The 19,885-nt window shown below is 48.4% G+C and overlaps 1 protein-coding gene across 2 annotated transcripts; it reads left to right on the forward strand.

Moving 5' to 3' along the window:
* Positions 1-869: 869 nt before the first annotated feature.
* Positions 870-19,885, forward strand: Man2b1 (mannosidase alpha class 2B member 1). Of its 2 annotated transcripts, none has more exons than XM_031340634.1 (24): positions 870-1,090; positions 1,996-2,098; positions 2,231-2,404; positions 2,981-3,174; positions 4,183-4,315; positions 4,537-4,682; positions 6,083-6,199; positions 11,084-11,169; positions 11,253-11,373; positions 11,442-11,520; positions 11,673-11,782; positions 12,009-12,116; positions 12,337-12,453; positions 13,126-13,311; positions 16,072-16,169; positions 16,259-16,376; positions 17,385-17,503; positions 17,593-17,694; positions 17,806-17,893; positions 17,997-18,077; positions 18,537-18,764; positions 19,008-19,163; positions 19,247-19,349; positions 19,692-19,885. In XM_031340634.1, the coding sequence occupies exons 1-24, from the start codon at positions 932-934 to the stop codon at positions 19,799-19,801; spliced, it is 3,036 nt and encodes a 1,011-aa protein (XP_031196494.1). In that variant the 5' UTR covers positions 870-931; the 3' UTR covers positions 19,802-19,885. The 2 variants fall into 2 exon arrangements, with proteins under 2 accessions (XP_031196494.1, XP_031196495.1); XM_031340635.1 differs by having other exon boundaries at positions 11,087-11,169.

Genomic DNA, 19,885 nt, shown 5'->3' on the forward strand with positions numbered 1-19,885 from the left:
TCAGGGCTTTATACAGCTTTGTTCTGCAGAGGTTTATTTCTAGGTTTTATTTATTTGTGTATCCCTACATGGCTATGGAAGGGCTGATAATCATATAGTCCTGCCTCAGTCTTCAACATGCTGACAATACAGCTATATATTAATATACCAACCCTGGCCCTGGCTTTCTTATTAGAGCAACATAGCAATGAATAGACCAGTAGGAGTTGGGAAGGGTGTGCAAGGCGCAGAGTTCTCTCTCCCCTACAAGGCCCTCACAGCTCATAGGCCGCGCTCAGTTTCTGTCCAGACTGGCCTGGGTGCCTCATCTCTAGCATTCCAGTGGCAGTTTGTTTAAAGTCCCAATCCCACAAGGCAGACCAGAACTGTTTTCGACCCCAGCTTCTCGCCACTCTAGGTCCCTCCAGGACCCCAACCCTAATGAGAGTGGGTACCCTAGAATCTCATCTACACTTTCGCTCCTTAAGAAACATTGAAGTCCGGGCGGTGGTGGCGCACGCCTTTAATCCCAGCACTTGGGAGGCAGAGGCAGGCGGGTTTCTGAGTTCGAGGCCAGCCTGGTCTCCAGAGTGAGTTCCAGGACAGCCAGGGCTATACAGAGAAACCCTGTCTCGAAAAAAACCAAAAAAAAAAAAAAAAGAAACATTGAAGTCCACTGGGAAAGCCGAATCTTTCGCTCACACTCATACAAAAGCATATCAAAAAGTCTTAGTGCTAAGGTCTCCTGCCAAAAGAGCCCTGGGTGGAATGGTTTGGGGACAGATTCAGTACTTCCCAGTGCTCAGTACAAAAGTCTGTCGCCTGTCACAGATCCTTGATAGCCCAGGCCCTGCCCCCTTCCTCACCGATTGGTGGTTCGGGTTCTGGGGGCGGAGCATTCTTAGGGTTTAGCTAGGGTAGAGAAAGCCGCGGAAGCGGCGTCGCCGGAACTATGGGCACCCGATCGCTCACCTCTGGTGTCCGTGCTGGTGGCGGGAACACTGGGTGGCTCTGGATGAGCTCCTGCAACCTAAGTTTGCCAGTCCTGTCTATTTACTTTCTTTTTTGGTTGTTACTAGCCGCGCCTGGCGTTCGGGCCGCGGGTTACCAGGTGAGCTGGGGCCCGGGGGCGGAAATGTATTTGGGCAGTGTTAAACTAGAGGTGTGGGTGACACTGAACCATAGAAACTGCTGTTGATCTAACGGTGTGGATTAAGAGCATGCATTGGGTTTCTGAAAAGGTCCATCGTGAGCCTGAAAACAAGGCTGCACGTGATTGTTGTATTCACCTCCTGGTGACTCCAAGTGGCCTGTTTGTACTTTGCATGCACCTAACTGGTTGGTCGGGTGAAGGATGAGCAGCCTTTTGAAAGCAGAACTCTGGTTGTGCTTGCATGGTTCCAGTTGTTGGTGACTGCATACCCCAAGACCCATTTGGGGTGGCTCGGCTGGAAAACCTGTCTTGCAAATCTGACTACATCACCTGGAAGTGCCCCTTCTTTTCTTTCCAGAGTATAAGTATGAGATGTGAGCTGGGCTGCTCATCCCTAGCTTCATCTTCCTTCAGAACTCTCAGCTTCCTGGCTCCTTCCTGTGCAAGTCACTTCTCAGCACCATGCCTCAGTGTCCTAGTCTGACCATTAGGGCTAATATTGCCCCATATCTCAGGGTGGTTGCCTGCTGTCTGCGAATGCTTAGCTAACCCCAGCAAAAGCTATCATCCTAAAGTATGTGATCTGCTCTATGGGGTTTGTGCAAAGTGGGAATTGCATCCGTAGAATAGTATATGGGCACTATGTGTGTTCTTCCTGGGACACATTATAGCTTTTTGACCTCTCTGGATCACTCCAAAGTTAAGGCCTGTGCTTGTACCATCTCCCTGCCTGCTTGTGATAGTGGAAGTCAAACCTATGGTCTTGAATATGCTAGGCAAGGGTTCTACCATAGAGCACCCAACCTGCCTGCCTCTAAAACTCTAGGTTACTGACAGGGAATGTTTTGGGGGTCTCTGTGCAGACATGTCCCACAACGAAGCCAGGAATGCTCAATGTGCACCTGCTGCCTCATACACATGATGATGTAGGCTGGCTGAAGACAGTGGACCAATACTATTATGGCAGTGAGTAGAGAGGCGGGGACCTCTGTAATTTTTTTCACAGACTTGGACATTGGGGGTGGGAACAATGAGTTTCTGGACTCTGTACCAATGCCTGTCTTCTAGTGCATTGACTCCTGACCTTCATGCCCACAGTCCTGAATGATGTTCAGCATGCATCTGTTCAGTACATCCTAGACTCAGTACTCTCCTCCTTACTGGAGAATCCCGCCCGTCGCTTCATTTATGTGGAGATGGCCTTCTTTTCCCTTTGGTGGAAGCAGCAGACCAGTGCTACCCAGGACATCGTACGGAACCTCGTGCGCCAGGGTGAGCTTGCCCCAAGAAGTGAGAAGAAGAAGCTGAGTCCAGCTTGTACTTCTGGCAAACTTGATCTCCTGGATTACTTATTATTTATTTACTTGCTATTTTTTTTTCTTGGCTTTTTGAGACAGGGTTTCTCTGTGTAACCCTTATTATTTATTATTATTATTTTGGGGCCAGTTTCTTATTCTATAGCCCTCCCTGGTCTAGAATTTGTTATTAGATTAGGCTGGTCTTGAACTTGTGGAAATCCTCCTTCCTCCCTGCTTCCCTAGAGCTAGAACGAAAGGCTTGGACAACCAGGCATCTCTGAGATTTTTATCATATCATAGTGTACACATGCTGTACCCATAGTTCTACCTGGTTAGAGAGTCTGTTGTCATGTAGAGAACCCTGTCTCACAAGGCCCCACCTCCAGTGGCTCCACAGGGAAGTAAGTCAGCCATGCAGATCTAAGTACACTGGTTTGGAAACTTCCTTCCTCTTCAGGCTTTGGTGTATAGTATGGCCTGTTTTCCTAGCCTTGCCCATGATGGCCCCACTTCTAACAGCTGCCCTTCTTCCCCTGCCTTATTTGAACAGGGCGCCTGGAGTTTGTCAATGGTGGCTGGGTGATGAATGATGAGGCAACCACTCACTATGGTGCTATTGTGGACCAGATGACACTTGGGCTACGCTTCCTGCAAGACACATTTGGTAGTGATGGACTTCCCCGTGTGGCCTGGCATATTGACCCTTTCGGCCACTCTCGAGAACAGGCTTCCCTGTTTGCCCAGGTGCCAGCCACCCTGTTCTCTTTTGGACCTGCCCTTAACCTACTCTGTCTCTGCCCTTAGCTGCCCAAATCCTGCCCTTCTCTAGTAGTCCCTGGGACTAGACTGTGGCTTGCTGGGACACCACCTCTTGGGTGAAATTGACTCTTGTGAGTTGAGTTCAAGCCCTGACTGGTCTATGTCCTAGGGCACCACAGGTTTAAACTGCTTTGTTGGCCCTTTCTCTTAAGAGGCCTTATCTGAATTTGGAGTCCACTAGCCTGCTAGGGCTGAGGCAGCTCTCTAACCCAGCGACCGTTGGCGATACCTTCTTTTAAAAACAGCTTCATGTCTGTGCTGACCTAACCCACCTCAGACTGTAGACATAAGTAGGGAGGTGGAAGCGGGTTGTGATTTAACAGCAGCTGCTTCTCCGATAACCGGGCTCTGTGGGACCCTTGCCTGTAATGCCAGCATTTGGGAGGCTGGTGCAGGAGGACTGTGAGCCAGAGGTCAGCACAGACTATACAATGAGATCCTATCTCAAAAAAAAAAAAAAAAAAAAATCTAGGGCTAGAGAGATGGCTCAGAGGTTAAGAGCACTGACTGCTCTCTCAGAGGTCCTGAGTTCAATTCCCAGCAACTACATGGTGATTCACAACCATCTGTAATGGGATCCAATGCCCTCTTGTGTGTCTGAAGACAGCTACAGTACACTCACATACATAAAATAAACAAATTAAAATCTAGCTTAAAAATATTATTTAACATATATGGGTATTTTGCTTGCATGTATGTCTGTGTACCATATGCATGCAGTGCCCACACAGGATCTCCCAGAACTGAAGTAATGGATGGTTGCAAGTTACCATATGGATGCTGGGTTCTGAACCCTGGTCCTCTGGAAGAGCAGATCTTAACCACTGAGCCATCTTTCCAAACCTGAAAAACTTAGTTGTAGTTGTGCATACCTTCTCTGTGTGGCCTTTCCCAACTGGACAAGAAGGCCTTACATTGCTTCTGCATTATCAGATGGGCTTTGATGGCTTCTTCCTTGGGCGCATTGACTATCAAGATAAATTTAATCGGAAGAAAAAGCTGAGGATGGAGGAGCTGTGGAGAGCCAGTGACAGCTTGAAGCCCCCGGCTGCTGACCTGTTTACTGGTAAGAGGGTAGGAGAGTAAGTCATACACGACCTCAAGCCCAGAAGAGTCCTGGTGTGATGTGAAGTGCTTTAGTTATCTTAGGACTTTTAGTGATTTTTGAGCAGGGCTCTGTGTGTTCCTTTTGTATCAGCCCTTTTAAATTTGGAAGTCTATCCTGGGTGGGTGATGGGCTCTGACCCCAGGACAGATCTGGGGTGCTGAGTCTGGTTTTGTCTATAGGTGTGCTCCCCAATAATTACAACCCTCCGAAGGACCTGTGCTGGGATGTGCTATGTTCAGACCCTCCCGTGGTGGATGATCCCCACAGCCCTGAGTTCAATGCAAAAAAGTTGGTCAATTACTTCCTGAAGCTTGCCTCTTCCCAGGTAATGTAGATTTCCAGATGATAGTCCAGAATATGCAGGCACTGGCACCTGCCCTTTCCCAAAGCCCAGGGGAATGCCTCCAGGGGACACAAGGGACCAGAGAGACAGCTCAGTACTTAAGGGCACTTCCTGCTCAAGTATGAGGATCAGAGTTCAGAGACCAGAACTCACATAATAAGTTATGCTTATTAACCATATGCTCCTGAGTGGGAGTTATTTAGAGTTCTAGATCCAAGAGGACATAGAGACGGGAGGATCACTGGGCACTGGATTTCAGCCTATGGAAGAAAATGCAAGTCCCAGATTCAAGGAGAGATTTTGCCCAAAGGAGTAGGTGGAGAATGGTGGTAGAGCATCTGAGACTCTTCTGATTTGTGCATGTGTATAGACAAGTGCATGTTTAAACACACACACACACACACACACACACACACACACACACACACACACAAACCTTAAAAAAAAAGATAGCGGGACCAGCTATAGTGGTATACTTAATCTCAGTACCTGGGACCAGCTATAGTGGTATACTTAATCTCAGTACCTGGGGGTAGGGGTAGGGGTTGGGGAGAAGGCAGTTAGATCTCTGTGAGCTTGAAGCCAACCTAGGACTACATAGTGATACCCTGTCTCAAATCAAAACCAATAAACCAAAGAAGTGGGCCAGTGAGATGGCTCAGTGGATAAAGGTGCTTGCGACCAAGGTTGACAACCTGAGTTCAGTTTCCAGAGCCCACATGGTGGAGCGAAAGCACTGACTCCTGTAAGTTGTTCTCCAACCTCCAAGCTGGTGCAATAGCATGCACACTATAACATATATCTCCTCGCCTCATAAGTAAACATTGAAAAGGAAAAGGAGGAGGGAGAGGAAAATGGTGAGAGAGGGTGGCTCAGTGCCTTTTGGCTTCATCTGAGTAGAGGACCCTCAGCGACTACTGGCTGCTTTGTTGTTTTCCGACAAAGTCTTAAGTAATCCAAGCTGGCTTTGAACTTGCTATGTAGGTGAGGCTGGCTTTGAACTTCTGCCGCCATTTCCTGAATGCTGAGAATAAGATATGCACCACCATGCCCGGGACTCAAAGCCAGGCCTTGATATGTGCACTCTACTAACTGGGCTGCATCCCCAGCTCTTCACTGGTTATGTTTATGTTTCCTTCTGCTCCTGTGTATCACAGTGCCCATACATCTTTGTGTGTGTGTGTGTGTGTGTGTGTGTGTGTGTGTGTGTGTGTGGTTTGCTTGTATGCTTGTATTGGGGAATCTAACCTGCGGTCTTCAGCTTGCTAGGCTAGTATTCTCACACTGAGCTCCATCCCTAGGCCCCCACATGTGTTTTTGCACACTTAGGCACAGGGACAGTCCAGGACACCTTGGCCTGAGGGTTGCCTTTTCATCTACAGAAAAAGTATTACCGAACCAACCACACTGTGATGACCATGGGCTCAGACTTCCACTATGAGAATGCCAACATGTGGTTCAAAAACATGGACAAACTTATCAGCCTGGTCAACGCGCAGGTCAGTGTGCCTTCTGTGTGTGTTAATTGCCTTTTGACACTAAAATCAATTCCTGAGATGGTTGAGTGACTATGGGAAAATAGTCAAGCATGGGAATACAACCTCAGGACCTAGGGGTCCTGAAGATTGCTTTGAGCTGGAGGCCAGTTTAGGACGCACGCACACACACACACACACACACACACACACACACAAACACACACACGCACACACAAACACACCTTTTTGTTGTTGTTGTTTAAAAAAAAAAAAAAACAAACCAAAAACCAAAATAGAGAAAGTCCTTTTTAGTTTTTTTTTTTTTCTTTTTTAGACAAGGTTTCCAGTGTAGCCCTGGCTGCCCTGGACCTCGCTGTGTAGACTAGGCTATCCTCGAACTCCCTGCTTCTACCTCCTAAGGTCTGAGACTAAAGGTGTGTACCTCCACACAGCCAGCATAGTTTAGTTTTCTAGAAGTATGGGTGTGAGTGCAGGTGTGCATGGCCATGCTTGTACATCGAGGCCAGAGGAGAATGTTTAGTGTCTTGCTCTGTTGGTCTCTGTCTTAGTCCTCTGAGGGTTGAGCCTGCAGCTAGGCTGGCTGTCAACAAACCTGTACTGTACTGACCTCAAACTCAATATATAGCTGAGGATAACCATGAACTCCTCATCTTCCTGCCTTTACTTCCCTAGTGCTGGAACCAGAGGTGCACAGCACCACAATGAGCCTCTTTCTTTCTTTCTTTCTTTTTTTTTTTAAAAGATTTGTTTATTTATTATTATATGTAAGTACACTGTAGCTGTCTTCAGACACCAGAAGAGGGCGTCAGAGTCAGATCTCATTACAGGTGGTTGTGAGCCACCATGTGGTTGCTGGGACTTGAACTCAGGACCTCTGGAAGAGCAGTCAGTGCTCTTAACCTCTGAGCCATCTCTCCAGCCCTGAGCCTCGTTCTTATTTCTGCTTTTCGGTTCCTGGTTTCCTGTTCCCTTCCCTTCTCTTCTACTTTCTCACCTTCCTGCCTCCTCCTGTTTTTTCTTCCCTAAAAAAGTTATTTATTTAGCTATTTTATATGTATGAGTATTATGTCTGCATATGTATCTGTGTGCCATGTACATGTCTGCTACAGAGTCCAGAAGAAGGCATCAGAATCCCTGGAAGTTACAGATAATTGTACAGCTAACTGTGAGCTGTCATGTGGAATCTGGGTTCTCTGAAATAGCATCTGGTGGCCTTAAAAGACAAGCTCTCACTCTGTATTCCTGGTGGTCTTGAACTCAGAGATCTGCAGGCTTGCGCCTCCTGGTCATCACACAGATACCATTACACAGTGTCCATTACAGAGTGTCCATCACACAGCATCTACCACACAGTGTCCATCATATAGTGACCCTCACACAGTGGTCATCACAGTGCCAATCACACAATGACCATCACACAGTGACCATTTCAGAGTGTCCATCACAGTGTCCATCACATAGTGACCATCACACAGTGGTAATCACAATGTCAGTCACACAGTGACCTTCACACACTGTTTATTACACAGTGTCCATCACATAGTTGTCATCAGTGACCATCACACAGTGGTCATCACATAGTAACCACACAGTGGTCATCACACAAACTCAAACGTTTTATTTTATGTGTGTGGGTGTTTTGCCTCCATGTGTGTCTGTGTACCACATGTGTGTGCCTCAGAGGCCAAAAGTAGGAGTCAGGTCCCCTGGAACTGGAATCATAGGCAGTTGTGAGCTTCTTTGTAGTTGCTGAAAATGGAACCCAGATCTTCTGTAAGATAGCAAGAACTCTTGGTTTTTTTGAGACAGGGTTTCTCTGTGTAGCCCTGGCTGTCCTGGAACTCACTCTGTAGACCAGGCTGGCCTCGAACTCAGAAATCCGCCTGCCTCTGCCTCCCAAGTGCTGGGATTAAAGGCGTGCGCCAACCACCGCCTGGCCCTAGCAAGAACTCTTAACTGCTGAGCGATCTCCAGCCCACTCCAATTCTCTTTGGCTACCTCACTAATATAGTCACAGATTCTGTGGGATCAGTCCATGGTCATCTTTGGTTGGTCATTGTCCCACCTATCAGACATGAAACAGTGAGGGTGTGTCCTCTCCAGTGGGCGTGTCCTCTCCCATGGCCTGCCTGTGGTTTTGTCACTGTTCTTCATCTATACAGAAGCTTGTGTGCCCTCTTTCATTTTAGGTAGACATCCCTGTCTATCAGTGTATCCTCATCACCCATGCAGCACCCTCCACCCCACCATCATTGCGCATCCCTCCCTGGTCTGCCTCACCAAAACAGTGACTACATCGAGGGCCTCCCAGAAGTCTTTGTTCAGCCTCCCCCAGACCCCTGCCTCCTAGAAAGCCTTCGGTACCTTGACCATTTACTTCCTATAAACACCATGTTCTAGGCCTGCCACAGTGTCACCTTCTCTTACCATTAACTCTTCTTTTGCCAGCCTCTTTCTCAACTCTAAAAATGGAGTCCCTGGTTTCTAATCCTGGTTTTGTTACCTACTTACTGCTTGGTGATATTGAGAAATGTTCTTAAGTACACACTGTCTTAGTTTTCTTTCTAGGCCCACTTCACACAGCTAGTAATGCGAGTTTGGGTGAGTCCGTTTGTACAGTTCAGATTTGTGCCGGGTTCATATGCATTTTAGTAATGATGATTATTTTGGTTTTAGTCAGGGTCTCATGTAACTTAGGGTGGTCTTGTACTAAACTACGCGCAAGGATGACCTTGAATTCCCAGTCTTCAGTCCTTCTGCCTCCATCTGAGTGCTGGGATGGCAGGCAGGCAGGTGCCACCAAACTTGGAATATCAATGCTGCTGCTGTTTATCTGCAGTGCTGGAGATCAAACCCAGGCCTTGAGTATTTGAGGCAAGTGCCTCTCCCCACTGACCTGCATCCCCAGTACTGTTAGTTTATAATTATTCTTTCTGGCTAAGGTCTCCTGTTCCTTCTTTGAGATACTACCTACAGCTAGACACGGTGGTACGTGCCTGCCGTTCTAGCACTCGGGAGGCTGTGGCCTTAGGATTGCTATGAGTTCCAGGGCATATCAGGCTACATAATCAGGCTACATAACCAAGGATACAAAGTGATCTGTAGTGACAATTTTGGAATTTTCGTTTCTTTAAAGGCGTAAGTGTTATAAGAATGTGTTTTCCATTTAACCCCAGGTGTGGGGCATGGGGCTGCTTTGGACTGGCTGAATAGAAAAGCACCTAAAGACACTAGCACCAGTAGCTTCTTAGAAATCTTTTCCACAGCAGAGGCAGAGCCTCCTCTCTGCTCCTAGATGTTTCCACTCTCACCTGCAATGCTACTTCTGGGGCAGTTTTAGCTTCTCTGACATCTCCTTCCCTCTGCCATGTGACTCTATCTCAGGAATTCAGAAGGTGGCTTTCCTAGATTTAGGTTGTATCTGCAATCCAAGCTGAGGTGATGGGGGATCATCACTGAGGATGTCTGGTTGGAAGTATACGGTGTGTCCCTGAATCTGGGTTCCACATCTACAAACTCAGCCAAGTGTGGATAAAAAACTGGAGAAAGAAGCTAGACAAGATAGATAGCTGAGGCAGGAGGATCATAAATTCATTTTCTATCTGGCCACACAAGTCCAGTGCAGCCTGGACAATTTAATATGACCATGTCTTCAAAGCCAAACTGAACCAAACAATTGAAACAAAAGCTGGGAGTAGAGGTACGTGTAAGTCTCTTAGTTCAACTTCCAGAAAATAAATAAATAAATAAATAAGGAAAAATTGCAGTATTTCCCTCTGGTCTGGGGGCATCACGGGACAGAGATCAATTTTTGGCTCCCACACTGGTTGAGGACGACCTTGTTTGTTGAGTTTCTTGTGTGTATAGTGGGGATACAGCAAGAACAGAGCAACACACTTGTTTCTTCGTCTCATCAGGTGAAAGGGAGCTTCTTTCTCACCATGAAGATGGTGTGACTCATTGGCAGAGCATGTGCTTGGCAAATTTAAGGTTCTTTGTCCATCTTCAGTGCCACCCAAAAGGAAGAAATTCTCTGCCTTACAGTGCTAAAAAAATAATTTCTACCCTATAGTGGCATACTTAATTTTTCCTTAATTAATTAATTTTCTTAGAGACAGGATTTCCTGTAACTCAGGCTGGCCTCTGCTTGCCATGTAGCTGAGGATGACCTTGAACTTTTGCTGGGCCTGTGCCCTTGGAGGGGGAGGATTGCCGGAGTGCTGGGGGTTAAACCCTTCTTTGTACAAGCCAGACAAGCGTGTACTGACTGAGCCACATACACCAATCTCTCCCTGTTTTAAATAATAAAGTTGCCCAAACCTGTAGTTCCAGCTACAAGGGAGGCTGAGGCAGGAGGATCACTTGGATTCAAAAATTGTAGGTCAGCCGGGCAGCTGGGTAACACAGGGAGACTGCCTCAATCAAAACATGTAAAAAAAAAAAGAAAAGAAAAGAAAAGAGAAAGTTGAGTAAGATAATAGGATTATTTCTGAAATCCTTTTAAGTGCAACAGTGTTTGGTCTTGGCCAAGACATACGCCCACGTTTGACCATTGTTTTGTACTCAACAAGTGTCTTTAGGGGCCAGAAACAGGCTAAGAGGACTGGCTATCCTTTCAGAGGACCCACATGGCAGCTCACAGCCGTTTGTAACTCCAGTCTCATGGGTTACAACATCCTTTTCTGGTCTTTGGGGCGCCGGGCACACAGGTGGTGCATGGACACACATGCAGGCAAAACATCTAGACACATTAAATACACAAATAAATCTTAAAATCAACAACAACAACAACAACAACAAATGTAGAGGTCTCGATTGATTTATTGGATTCCTGTGGGCCCCGGGAAGGTCCAGATCCCGAGGCTCACACACACCTTCCTCCAGCAGCAGGCAAACGGGAGCAAGGTCCACGTTCTCTACTCCACCCCTACGTGTTACCTCTGGGAGCTGAACAAGGCTAATCTCACCTGGTATTTGGGACTCGGGACTGGGGAATTTGGGGTGGGGTTGGTATGCTCTGTGGTTTGTGACTGCTCTCAATGTTCCTGTGCAGGACAGTGAAGGAGGACGACTTCTTTCCTTATGCCGATGGCCCCCACATGTTCTGGACTGGCTATTTTTCCAGCAGGCCAGCCCTCAAGCGCTATGAGCGCCTCAGCTACAACTTCCTGCAGGTGTGTGGGCCTGTGGGGATCCCAGCAACCCAGAGGAGCTGCTGCCTAACATGTCTCTTTCTCCTCAGGTGTGCAACCAGCTGGAAGCAATGATGGGTCCCAAAGCCAACGTGGGACCCTACGGCTTAGGAGACAGTGCACCCCTTAGTAAGTGTTGACCGTGGACTGAATGGGGTGGGTGAAGGTAGGATTGAAGTTAGAACCCTGTTGGCTTGCACCGGACCTTTTGCCTGTGCTTGCTTGGTGGTGGAGCTCAGAGTTCTGTGGGAGACAGCATCTGACTTTTGTTCTGTTGGCAGAGGAGGCAATGGCCGTTCTCCAGCACCATGACGCTGTCAGTGGTACTGCAAAGCAGAATGTTGTAGATGACTACGCAAAGCAGCTGGCAGCAGCCTGGGGACCCTGTGAGGTTTGAGGGGCCGGGCCTTGAACCAGGAGGGGGCGTAGTCCATAGTGTTGAGCGGGCCTCAAAGACCTTGAAGGGGTGGAGAGGGGAAGGTCATTCTTGGGAAAGAAGGGTGGCGCCTACGGGAGAGGGCTGGGTATAGGTAGGAGAGGTGGAGCCTTGTTAGGGGCAAGACCAGGCTGCCTGGGGTAACACACCTTGGTGCAGGTCTTCTGGTGATTCTTGCCAGGTTCTCATGAGCAACGCTCTGGCGGGACTCAGCCATTACAAACAGAACTTCTCATTCTGTCGTGAGCTCAACATTAGTATCTGCCCAGTCAGCCAGAAGTCAGAGCGCGTGAGTCAGGGCTGGGAGGCAAGTGGGACAGGACCCCAGAAGATGGTGTCTGCAGTGAAAAGGATGGAGTGGTTGTGTAATTTATTTGTGTGTGTGTGGGTCATTCTGAGTGCATTGAGTGCAGGGATGTTCATCACAGGGGGCAAGGACTGTGTGGGAAGTTGCTATCCTAGATGGGTGGTTTTGGAGGCCCGCTGTGACTATGCCTTTCCTGCCACAGTTCCGGGTAACTATTTACAACCCTCTGGGGCGAAAGGTGGATCAGATGGTTCGGCTGCCGGTCAGCGAAGGCAACTTCTTTGTGAAGGACCCTAATGATAAGAATGTTTCCAGTAATGTGAGCCTGCACAATGAATCCTCCCTAATGCATTTCTCCCAGGTCTTGTAGATATCTCCCCGAGTTTCTTCTTCCTCTTTAAGGAACAGTCTTCCATGTCTGTTCCTTAATAACAGTTCCTTCTCACAAGAGACAAACCTTCTAACTGTCCCCCTTGGAAGTTCCCCTCCCTCCCTCCTTCCCTCCTTCTTCCCTTCCTTCCTTCCTTTCTTCCTTCCCATTTCCTCCCTACTCCCTCCTCTTTCTTCCTTCAGATAGGTTTTCACTGTGTAGCCCAGGCTGGCCTCCAGTTTATGATCTTCCTACCTCAGCCCTCTGAGTGTTAAGATTGTAGGTTTGGGTCACCTCACTGTTTCCCCAGCAAATTTTCTGTTTATGGGATAGTTCCCTTTTCCCAGGAGGTCTCCTTTCCTGAGCCTCTAACCACGTCTCTTTCTCTGCTTCCTCTTTTCTCCCAGACTCCTACCTCTCTGTATATAACTTCCCCTTCCTCTTTCTGCTTGCTGTCATTCTACTTCTTCTTCCTGGAACTAAGTATGGAATGTGCTAGGCAAATGCTCCCCGCCCCCCCCACCTGGTTTTCTTGCATCTACCCCTGGCTGTCTGAGCTTGATGCTTGCACACAGGACTTGTTTTCTAAGCGTCTTCCTGACTAACATTCTTGTACTCCAGGTGGTGATAGTTCCCAGCTCTTACAGCAAGACGTACCAATGGGAGCTGCTGTTCCCAGCCTCAGTGCCTGCCCTGGGCTTCAGCACCTACTCTGTGACCAAAATGAGTGGCCGTAATGAACAGGTCCCCAGCCTGCTGTCCAGGCCCAGGAAACCCAAGTCCCGTGTCTTAGTCATTGAAAATGAGGTGAGACTCTCCTTGGATCCCCTTCCTTGCCTTGGTGACAAATTTAAAGTGTTATAAAATGACTTGAATTCTGGGTCAGTGGGTTCTGGGTCCCTGGTTTCTAGTCGTCTGTCCTGATTATGTGTTCTTTAGTGAGGAGGGTGACTTTTGAGCCTCTGTTTTCTTTCTGGAGCAGCTGTGTAAATCTCTAGTGTAACCATGAGATTGATAAGGTCAGAGCCCATGGCAGGTAGGGGTTGGAGGGTCAGGGAAGGCTTCTTTAGTAAGGAGACAGTTGAAGGCTGGGATTACACAGCAGTGACAGAGCCCTTGCCTAACATCTGTGAGGCCCTGAGTTCAATTCCAGCACCTCACAAAACAGATACATCAAGAGCTGGTGTCTTAAGGTTTTTACTGCTGTGATAAAATACTATGACCAAATTGGGGAGGGAATGGTTTATTCTGCTTACATGTCCAGGTGACAACCCATCACTGAGGGAAGTCAGGGCAGAATGTCACGTGTGGCAGGGTCTTTGTGGCAGGAGCTGATGCAGGGGCTACAAAGGAGTGCTGACGACTGGCTTGCTCTTCAAGGCTCGCTCAGCCTGCTTTATTGTAGAATCTAGAACCACTAGCCCAGGGGTGGCTCCACCCACATCGGGCTGGGCCTTGTCCCATCAATCACTAATTTAGACAGTGTTCTTGAGGCTTGCCTATAGCCCTTTTATCTTATAGAGGCATTTTCTCAGTTGATGTTCCCTCCTGTCAGGTGACTGTAGCTTTGTGTCAAGATGACATAACAACTACCCAGCACAGCTGGAGAGCGCTCAGCTGGTTAAGAGCAAACACTGCTCTTGCAAAGAACTCAAGTTTGGTTCCCAGTGCCTAGGTCCAGCAGGTCACAGTGTGCCTGTAACTCCAACTCTAGGGAGCACAGCGCCTGTGGCCTTGCAGGCACTTGCAATCATGTACACATACCTACCCAAACTCACACACACACTCTCTCCCTCTCTCTCTCTCTCTCTCTCTCTCTCTCTCTCTCTCTCTCTCTCTTAAAAGTTAATCTTAAAAGAAAGAAAAGAAAGAAAATCCTGATTAGGTGTAGTGGCACATGCCTTTAATCACAGCACGTGAGAGATAGAGGCCAGTAGATCTCTGTGAGTTCAAGACCAGCCTGGTTTACATAGTGAATTCTAGGACAGCCAGTGCTTCGTAGTGAGACCCTGGCTCAAAAAACAAAACAAAACAAACAAACAAACAAAAAATAAAAAACACCTAAAACCCAGGTAAGTGAAATAAATAAAGGAGATTGTCCTGAGACTTGGTATATTGCCTTTGTAGGCTCCTTCCTTCATAAAATATACTAAAAATTGTATCAGGTGATGTGGACCTTGGTATGGTATGGTGTGTCTATAAATCTGGTACTTTGAAGGCAGAGTTAGGATTGGTGGGGCTTGCTGGCCCAGGGGTTGGTGAACTCCAGGTTCACTGAGAACTCTGTCTCAAAAACACAAGGTCTACATAGCCTGGTCTACATAGTGAGTTCAGGCTAGCTAGAGCTACATAATGTAAACTTGGCTCAAAAAAAAAAAAAAAAAAAAATAAAAGGGGCTGGAGAGATGGCTCAGTGGTTAAGAACACTTGCTGCTCTCTTAGAGGACCCAGGTTCAATTCCTAGCTCTGACTTGGGAGCTCACACCTGTCTGTGACTCTTGTTCCAGGAGATCCAACACCCTCACACAGACATACAAGTAAGCAAAATAGCAGTGCACATAAAATAAAAATAAATAAGTCATTTAAAAATAAGTGGGTAGTAAACCATTGACACCCAGCCATCTTTAGCCTCTGACATCATGCATGCACATGAGTGAACATACACAAACAGGTATACACGTGCAGACATGCCACCAAACAAAAACTATATGATGATATTTTTGTAAAGATAAATAATGTCCATGTAAGTCTCATCATGTGTTCATTATTACTATTCACCTTTTCTTTAGATTCTAAAGGAAATACAAATATTTTGGGGCAGTGGGGTGGGGAGGACAGGGTCTCACAGAGCCCAGGCTGGCATTGAACTTGGTACATAGCTTAAGGTGACATTGAATGCCCAGTCTTCTTCTTCTTTTTAATTTCCTGAGACAGGGTTTCTCCGTGTAGCCCTGGCTGTCCTGGAACTCACTCTGTAGACCAGGCTAGCCTCGAACTCAGAAATCTGCCTGCCTCTGCCTCCCGATTGCTGGGATTAAAGGCGTGGGTCACTGTAGCCCGGCCCAATCTTCTTCATGCATGTTGGATTGTAGGTAGGCACCACTATGTCAGATTTGTAGGGTGCCTAGGCCCAGTCTCAGGGTATCGCACACGCTAAGCAAGCACTCTGACAACTGAGCTGATTGTTGTTGCAACATGAGAATATTTCTGTGCTCCTCTGAAAGCCTTATGGATTCTGGCATTTGGCTTATGGGTCAGTTGATATATTATTGGTCAAGCTCTGGAGCAGGAAGAGTGCACTCAACTCTGGGTACCACATTGGCCTCTGCTGCTGTGGGGTAGACTTGTTAAGTCTAGAGGTGAGGGCTTCTGCAAAGGGCTGTCTGTCCTAGAGGGCCTGGTGTGTAGAGAAATGGCTAGACAGAGGCTCAGTCCTTGTGGAAGCAACTCTTACAGTAGCGTTTACTGACTGGGTCAGGCACAGCATTGGATGGGGTGAGGGAAGACGACTCCAGGACAGGCTGGGGGAGATGCTTGTTTACATCTGTGCTCCATTTCCCCACCCAGTACATACGGGCCACATTTGACTCTGGCACAGGGTTTTTGATGAAGATTGAAAACAAGGAACAGAACCTCTCACTGCCTGTGAGCCAAAGCTTCTTTTGGTGAGGAAGGGCGGCTGTATCAGAGCGGGCTGCGGGTGGGCTGCTGGAGCAGCAGGTCTCTCCTTGATGCTCACTTGCTCTGCTTGCAGGTACAATGCCAGTGTTGGTGACGACAAGAGTTCTCAGGCCTCTGGCGCCTACATCTTCAGACCCAGTGCTCGTAAACCACTGCCTGTGAGCCACTGGGCTCAGATCAGTTTGGTGAAGGTTTGTGGCCTGGAACCATGAATGGGTTCTGGGCGTTGGAGTGGGAATGTGGACCCTGGGAACGAATGGATGTGCCTCGTGTAAGGTGTGGGTAGGAACTATTTCATCATCTTTTGCTGTTTTAAATATTACATTGCGTGTGTGTGTGTGTGTGTGTGTGTGTGTGAGTTAGAGGACAGTTTGTGTGAATCTACCACATGGGTCCCTAGGGTAGGATGCAGGTCATCAACCTTGGCAGCACTTTTACCCACTGATGCATCTCTCTGGTCCCCAAGACAGGGTTTTACCATGTAGCTGAGCCTGGCCTCACAACTCTTGCTCTTGCTCAGCCTCCAGAGTAGCAGGGTTACAAGAGTGCATCACCACCACGCCTGGCTTGACTTTTCCTTTACATATGGGAGTAAGACCGCAGGCTCCCCCTGCTGATGGATGAAAGTCACTTGTATAAAGGGCTCTTTCATCATGTTCAAATTGGAATCAAATTTGGAAACTGGAGGTGAAGTGGGTGGCAGAGTATAATTGCTTAGAGTTCGCCAAGGTCTAGGAAGTGAGTTTCTATCCTGGGATGTAGTTTAGATCACTTGCATAGAAATAAAGGCCTGAGTTCTAGCTGGGTCCATACCAGCACAACAACACTGGGGTAGCTGAGGCAGGAGTGTCTCAGGTTTGAGGCCAGCCTAGGGTAGCGGGGCTGCGGTGGGATGGAGGAGCTGGTAAGGTGGCTCGCTTTCCACCAAGGCTGATCAGCTGTGTTCAGTCTCTAGAATGCACGGGGTATAGAGGAGACAAAGTTCCTGCAAGGCGTCCTTTGATCTCTGCATGTATCCTACACACAACACGACACAACACAACACGACACGGCACAACACAACACAACACACCAAATAGAAAGCCGTGAGAACATCCCATTGAGTCAGTCTGAGGTGAATGTTGGTGGAATTGCCTTCATGCGGCATTTTCAACATGGCTGACACCCTAGCCCCTCACCCCCTCACTGTGTGCCCACAGACGGCCTTGGTGCAGGAAGTACACCAGAATTTTTCAGCCTGGTGTTTTCAAGTGATTCGCCTGTACAAAGATCAGCGCCATTTGGAGCTGGAGTGGACAGTGGGACCAATCCCAGTGAAGTAAGTGCCCACAGCCTCTCTGCAGTGGGGGGCAGGCACAGAGTGGTGTTTAGGAGGGACCCACAAAGTGACCTTTCCATTGAGCACAGGGATGACTGGGGGAAGGAAGTCATCAGCCGCTTTGACACCCCGATGAAAACCAAGGGACAGTTCTTCACGGACAGCAACGGCCGGGAGATCATGAAGAGGAGGTGGGAAGAGGGCATCATGGTGGAATCTGTGGTGTATTGGGGATTTGGTGATGGTATGAGGATGAAGAAGAAGCAGAATCCCAGGTCTGATCACATCCCACCTCTTCCCAGGGATAATTACCGACCCACCTGGACATTAAATCAGACTGAACCCGTGGCTGGAAACTACTATCCTGTCAACACTCGAATTTACATCACGGTACCTGCCCTGCCATGCCTCAGATTAGGAAGCATCCCCCAGATACCTGGGGCAGGATGGGCTCCCAGTGGGGCCCTACATTCTCAGTCCCCCTTATACTTAGGACGGGCAAATGCAGCTGACCGTGTTGACCGATCGCTCCCAGGGGGGCAGCAGTCTGCAGAATGGCTCATTGGAGCTCATGGTGAGAGAGGAGCTCCATCCAAGCTGAGTTTCTCCCATAGGGTCCACTCAGACCCAGCCAAGCTTGAAGGCCATTTGTTGGTACCCACTTTCTGTTTGTGGCCTTGGTCCCACCCTCTTTCCTTTCTCTGCCTTTCCTGTGTTGGGATTAAGGGTCCGCATCAGTATGCATGGCTTTGGAATTACATTTCTAGGTTCCACTTTCCTCCTCCTCACCCAATCCCTCTTCAAGCCTTGCCTTGTCCTGTGACTTGTCTTATTTGGCGCGTAATCTTTTCTTTGTCCTGGGCTCTTGTCAATTGGGCCTCACTTCCGCTAGAGTCTCCTGACAGCCACTGACCCTAAGTCATTGTTTACTCAGTCTTTAGTTTCTGTTGAAATTACTGCAAGCCTGTATCCAATTTCTGAACCCAGACCACTTTCTAGTTCCTCCCTCTTTGCTGGACGCTCTTCCTCCCAGGTGCACCGAAGGCTGTTGGTAGATGATGGCCGTGGAGTGATGGAACCCTTGTTGGAGACAGATACAGGGGATAAGGTTCGAGGGCGCCACCTTGTGCTTTTGAGTTCTGTTAGGGATGCGGCTGCAAGACACCGACTGCTGGCGGAGCAGGAAGTCCTGGCCCCTCAGCTGATGCTGGCTCTGGGTGGTAGCAGTCCGTATCATTCCCAGGCAGCACCAAAAACACAGGTGAGGGGCAGCGAGAGACGGGCAGAAAGGGAGAACCCGAGTGATGCCTTCTAAGCCCCTCTTTTCAAGAGTGAGAGCTCCTCAGTCTAAGTCTTACCCCCTTCCGTCGTGAGCTCTACCCTGTTGTAAGAAACAGCTCCCGCCTCAAAGCCCCTTCCCATTCAGAATTAAGCTTCATTTCCTGCAAGCCAGCCAGGTTCTGACCAATCCAGTCTCCATGACTTTGCCCCCTTCTTTCCATAGTTCTCTGGACTTCGCCAGGAACTACCGCCACAGGTGCATCTGCTCACACTGGCCCGCTGGGGTCCAAAGATGGTGCTGCTGCGCTTGGAGCACCAGTTTGCTGTGAAAGAAGATTCAAATCGCAACTTGAGCTCCCCCGTAACCTTGAACTTGAAGGTGAGGGGCTGTTGAGCTGAGAAACTGTCAGACAAGCCAGAACTGGGCTTGTCAGCTCAGCTGGGTCCATCCATTTCCTGCAGAACCTGTTCCAGACCTTCACTATAGTCTACCTGCAGGAGACCACACTGGCAGCCAACCAGCCCCTGTCCAGGGCTTCTAGGCTCAAGTGGATGACAAAAACTGGTGAAGACCTGACAGGCATTCTGCCTGGGGCTGGCAGGGTGGGACAGAGGCTTAGAGTGAGCAGTGGGTCCAGCAAGCCAGCAATGCACCTGCAGTTTGGGGCTTGGGATTTTGTCTTCAGGATGAGTTAATCTCCATCAATGTCTGGTTCAAGGATGGTGTCTATTGTCTTTGGGGATTTGAGAGCAATGGCTAGGAGTTTGAGAGAGTTTTGGGGGATCTTAAGTGGTATGGAGGCATAGGGAAGTGGTTTAAAGGTCTGGTTGTGAGAGCCTGGGCAGAGTTGCAAGATGGGTGTGTACGGTTGTGTCAAGGCCTGAGTTTTCTTCTGCCAATCACCAGATCCTGTCTCCCACCCTCCTCATTCCGCATTGGACCCTACCTCAGTCACACTGCAGCCTATGGAAATACGTACCTTTCTGGCCTCAGTTCTATGGCAAGAAATCAGCTAGACCTGCCTGGAGGAGGGGCAGGCCTCCCCTTCTCTTGCTGTAACCACTCACAAAAATCATTAAAAGCGTCTACCAAGACTCAGT

This window comes from Mastomys coucha, unplaced genomic scaffold (genome assembly GCF_008632895.1).
Source record: "Mastomys coucha isolate ucsf_1 unplaced genomic scaffold, UCSF_Mcou_1 pScaffold22, whole genome shotgun sequence".
Lineage (NCBI taxonomy): Eukaryota > Metazoa > Chordata > Mammalia > Rodentia > Muridae > Mastomys > Mastomys coucha.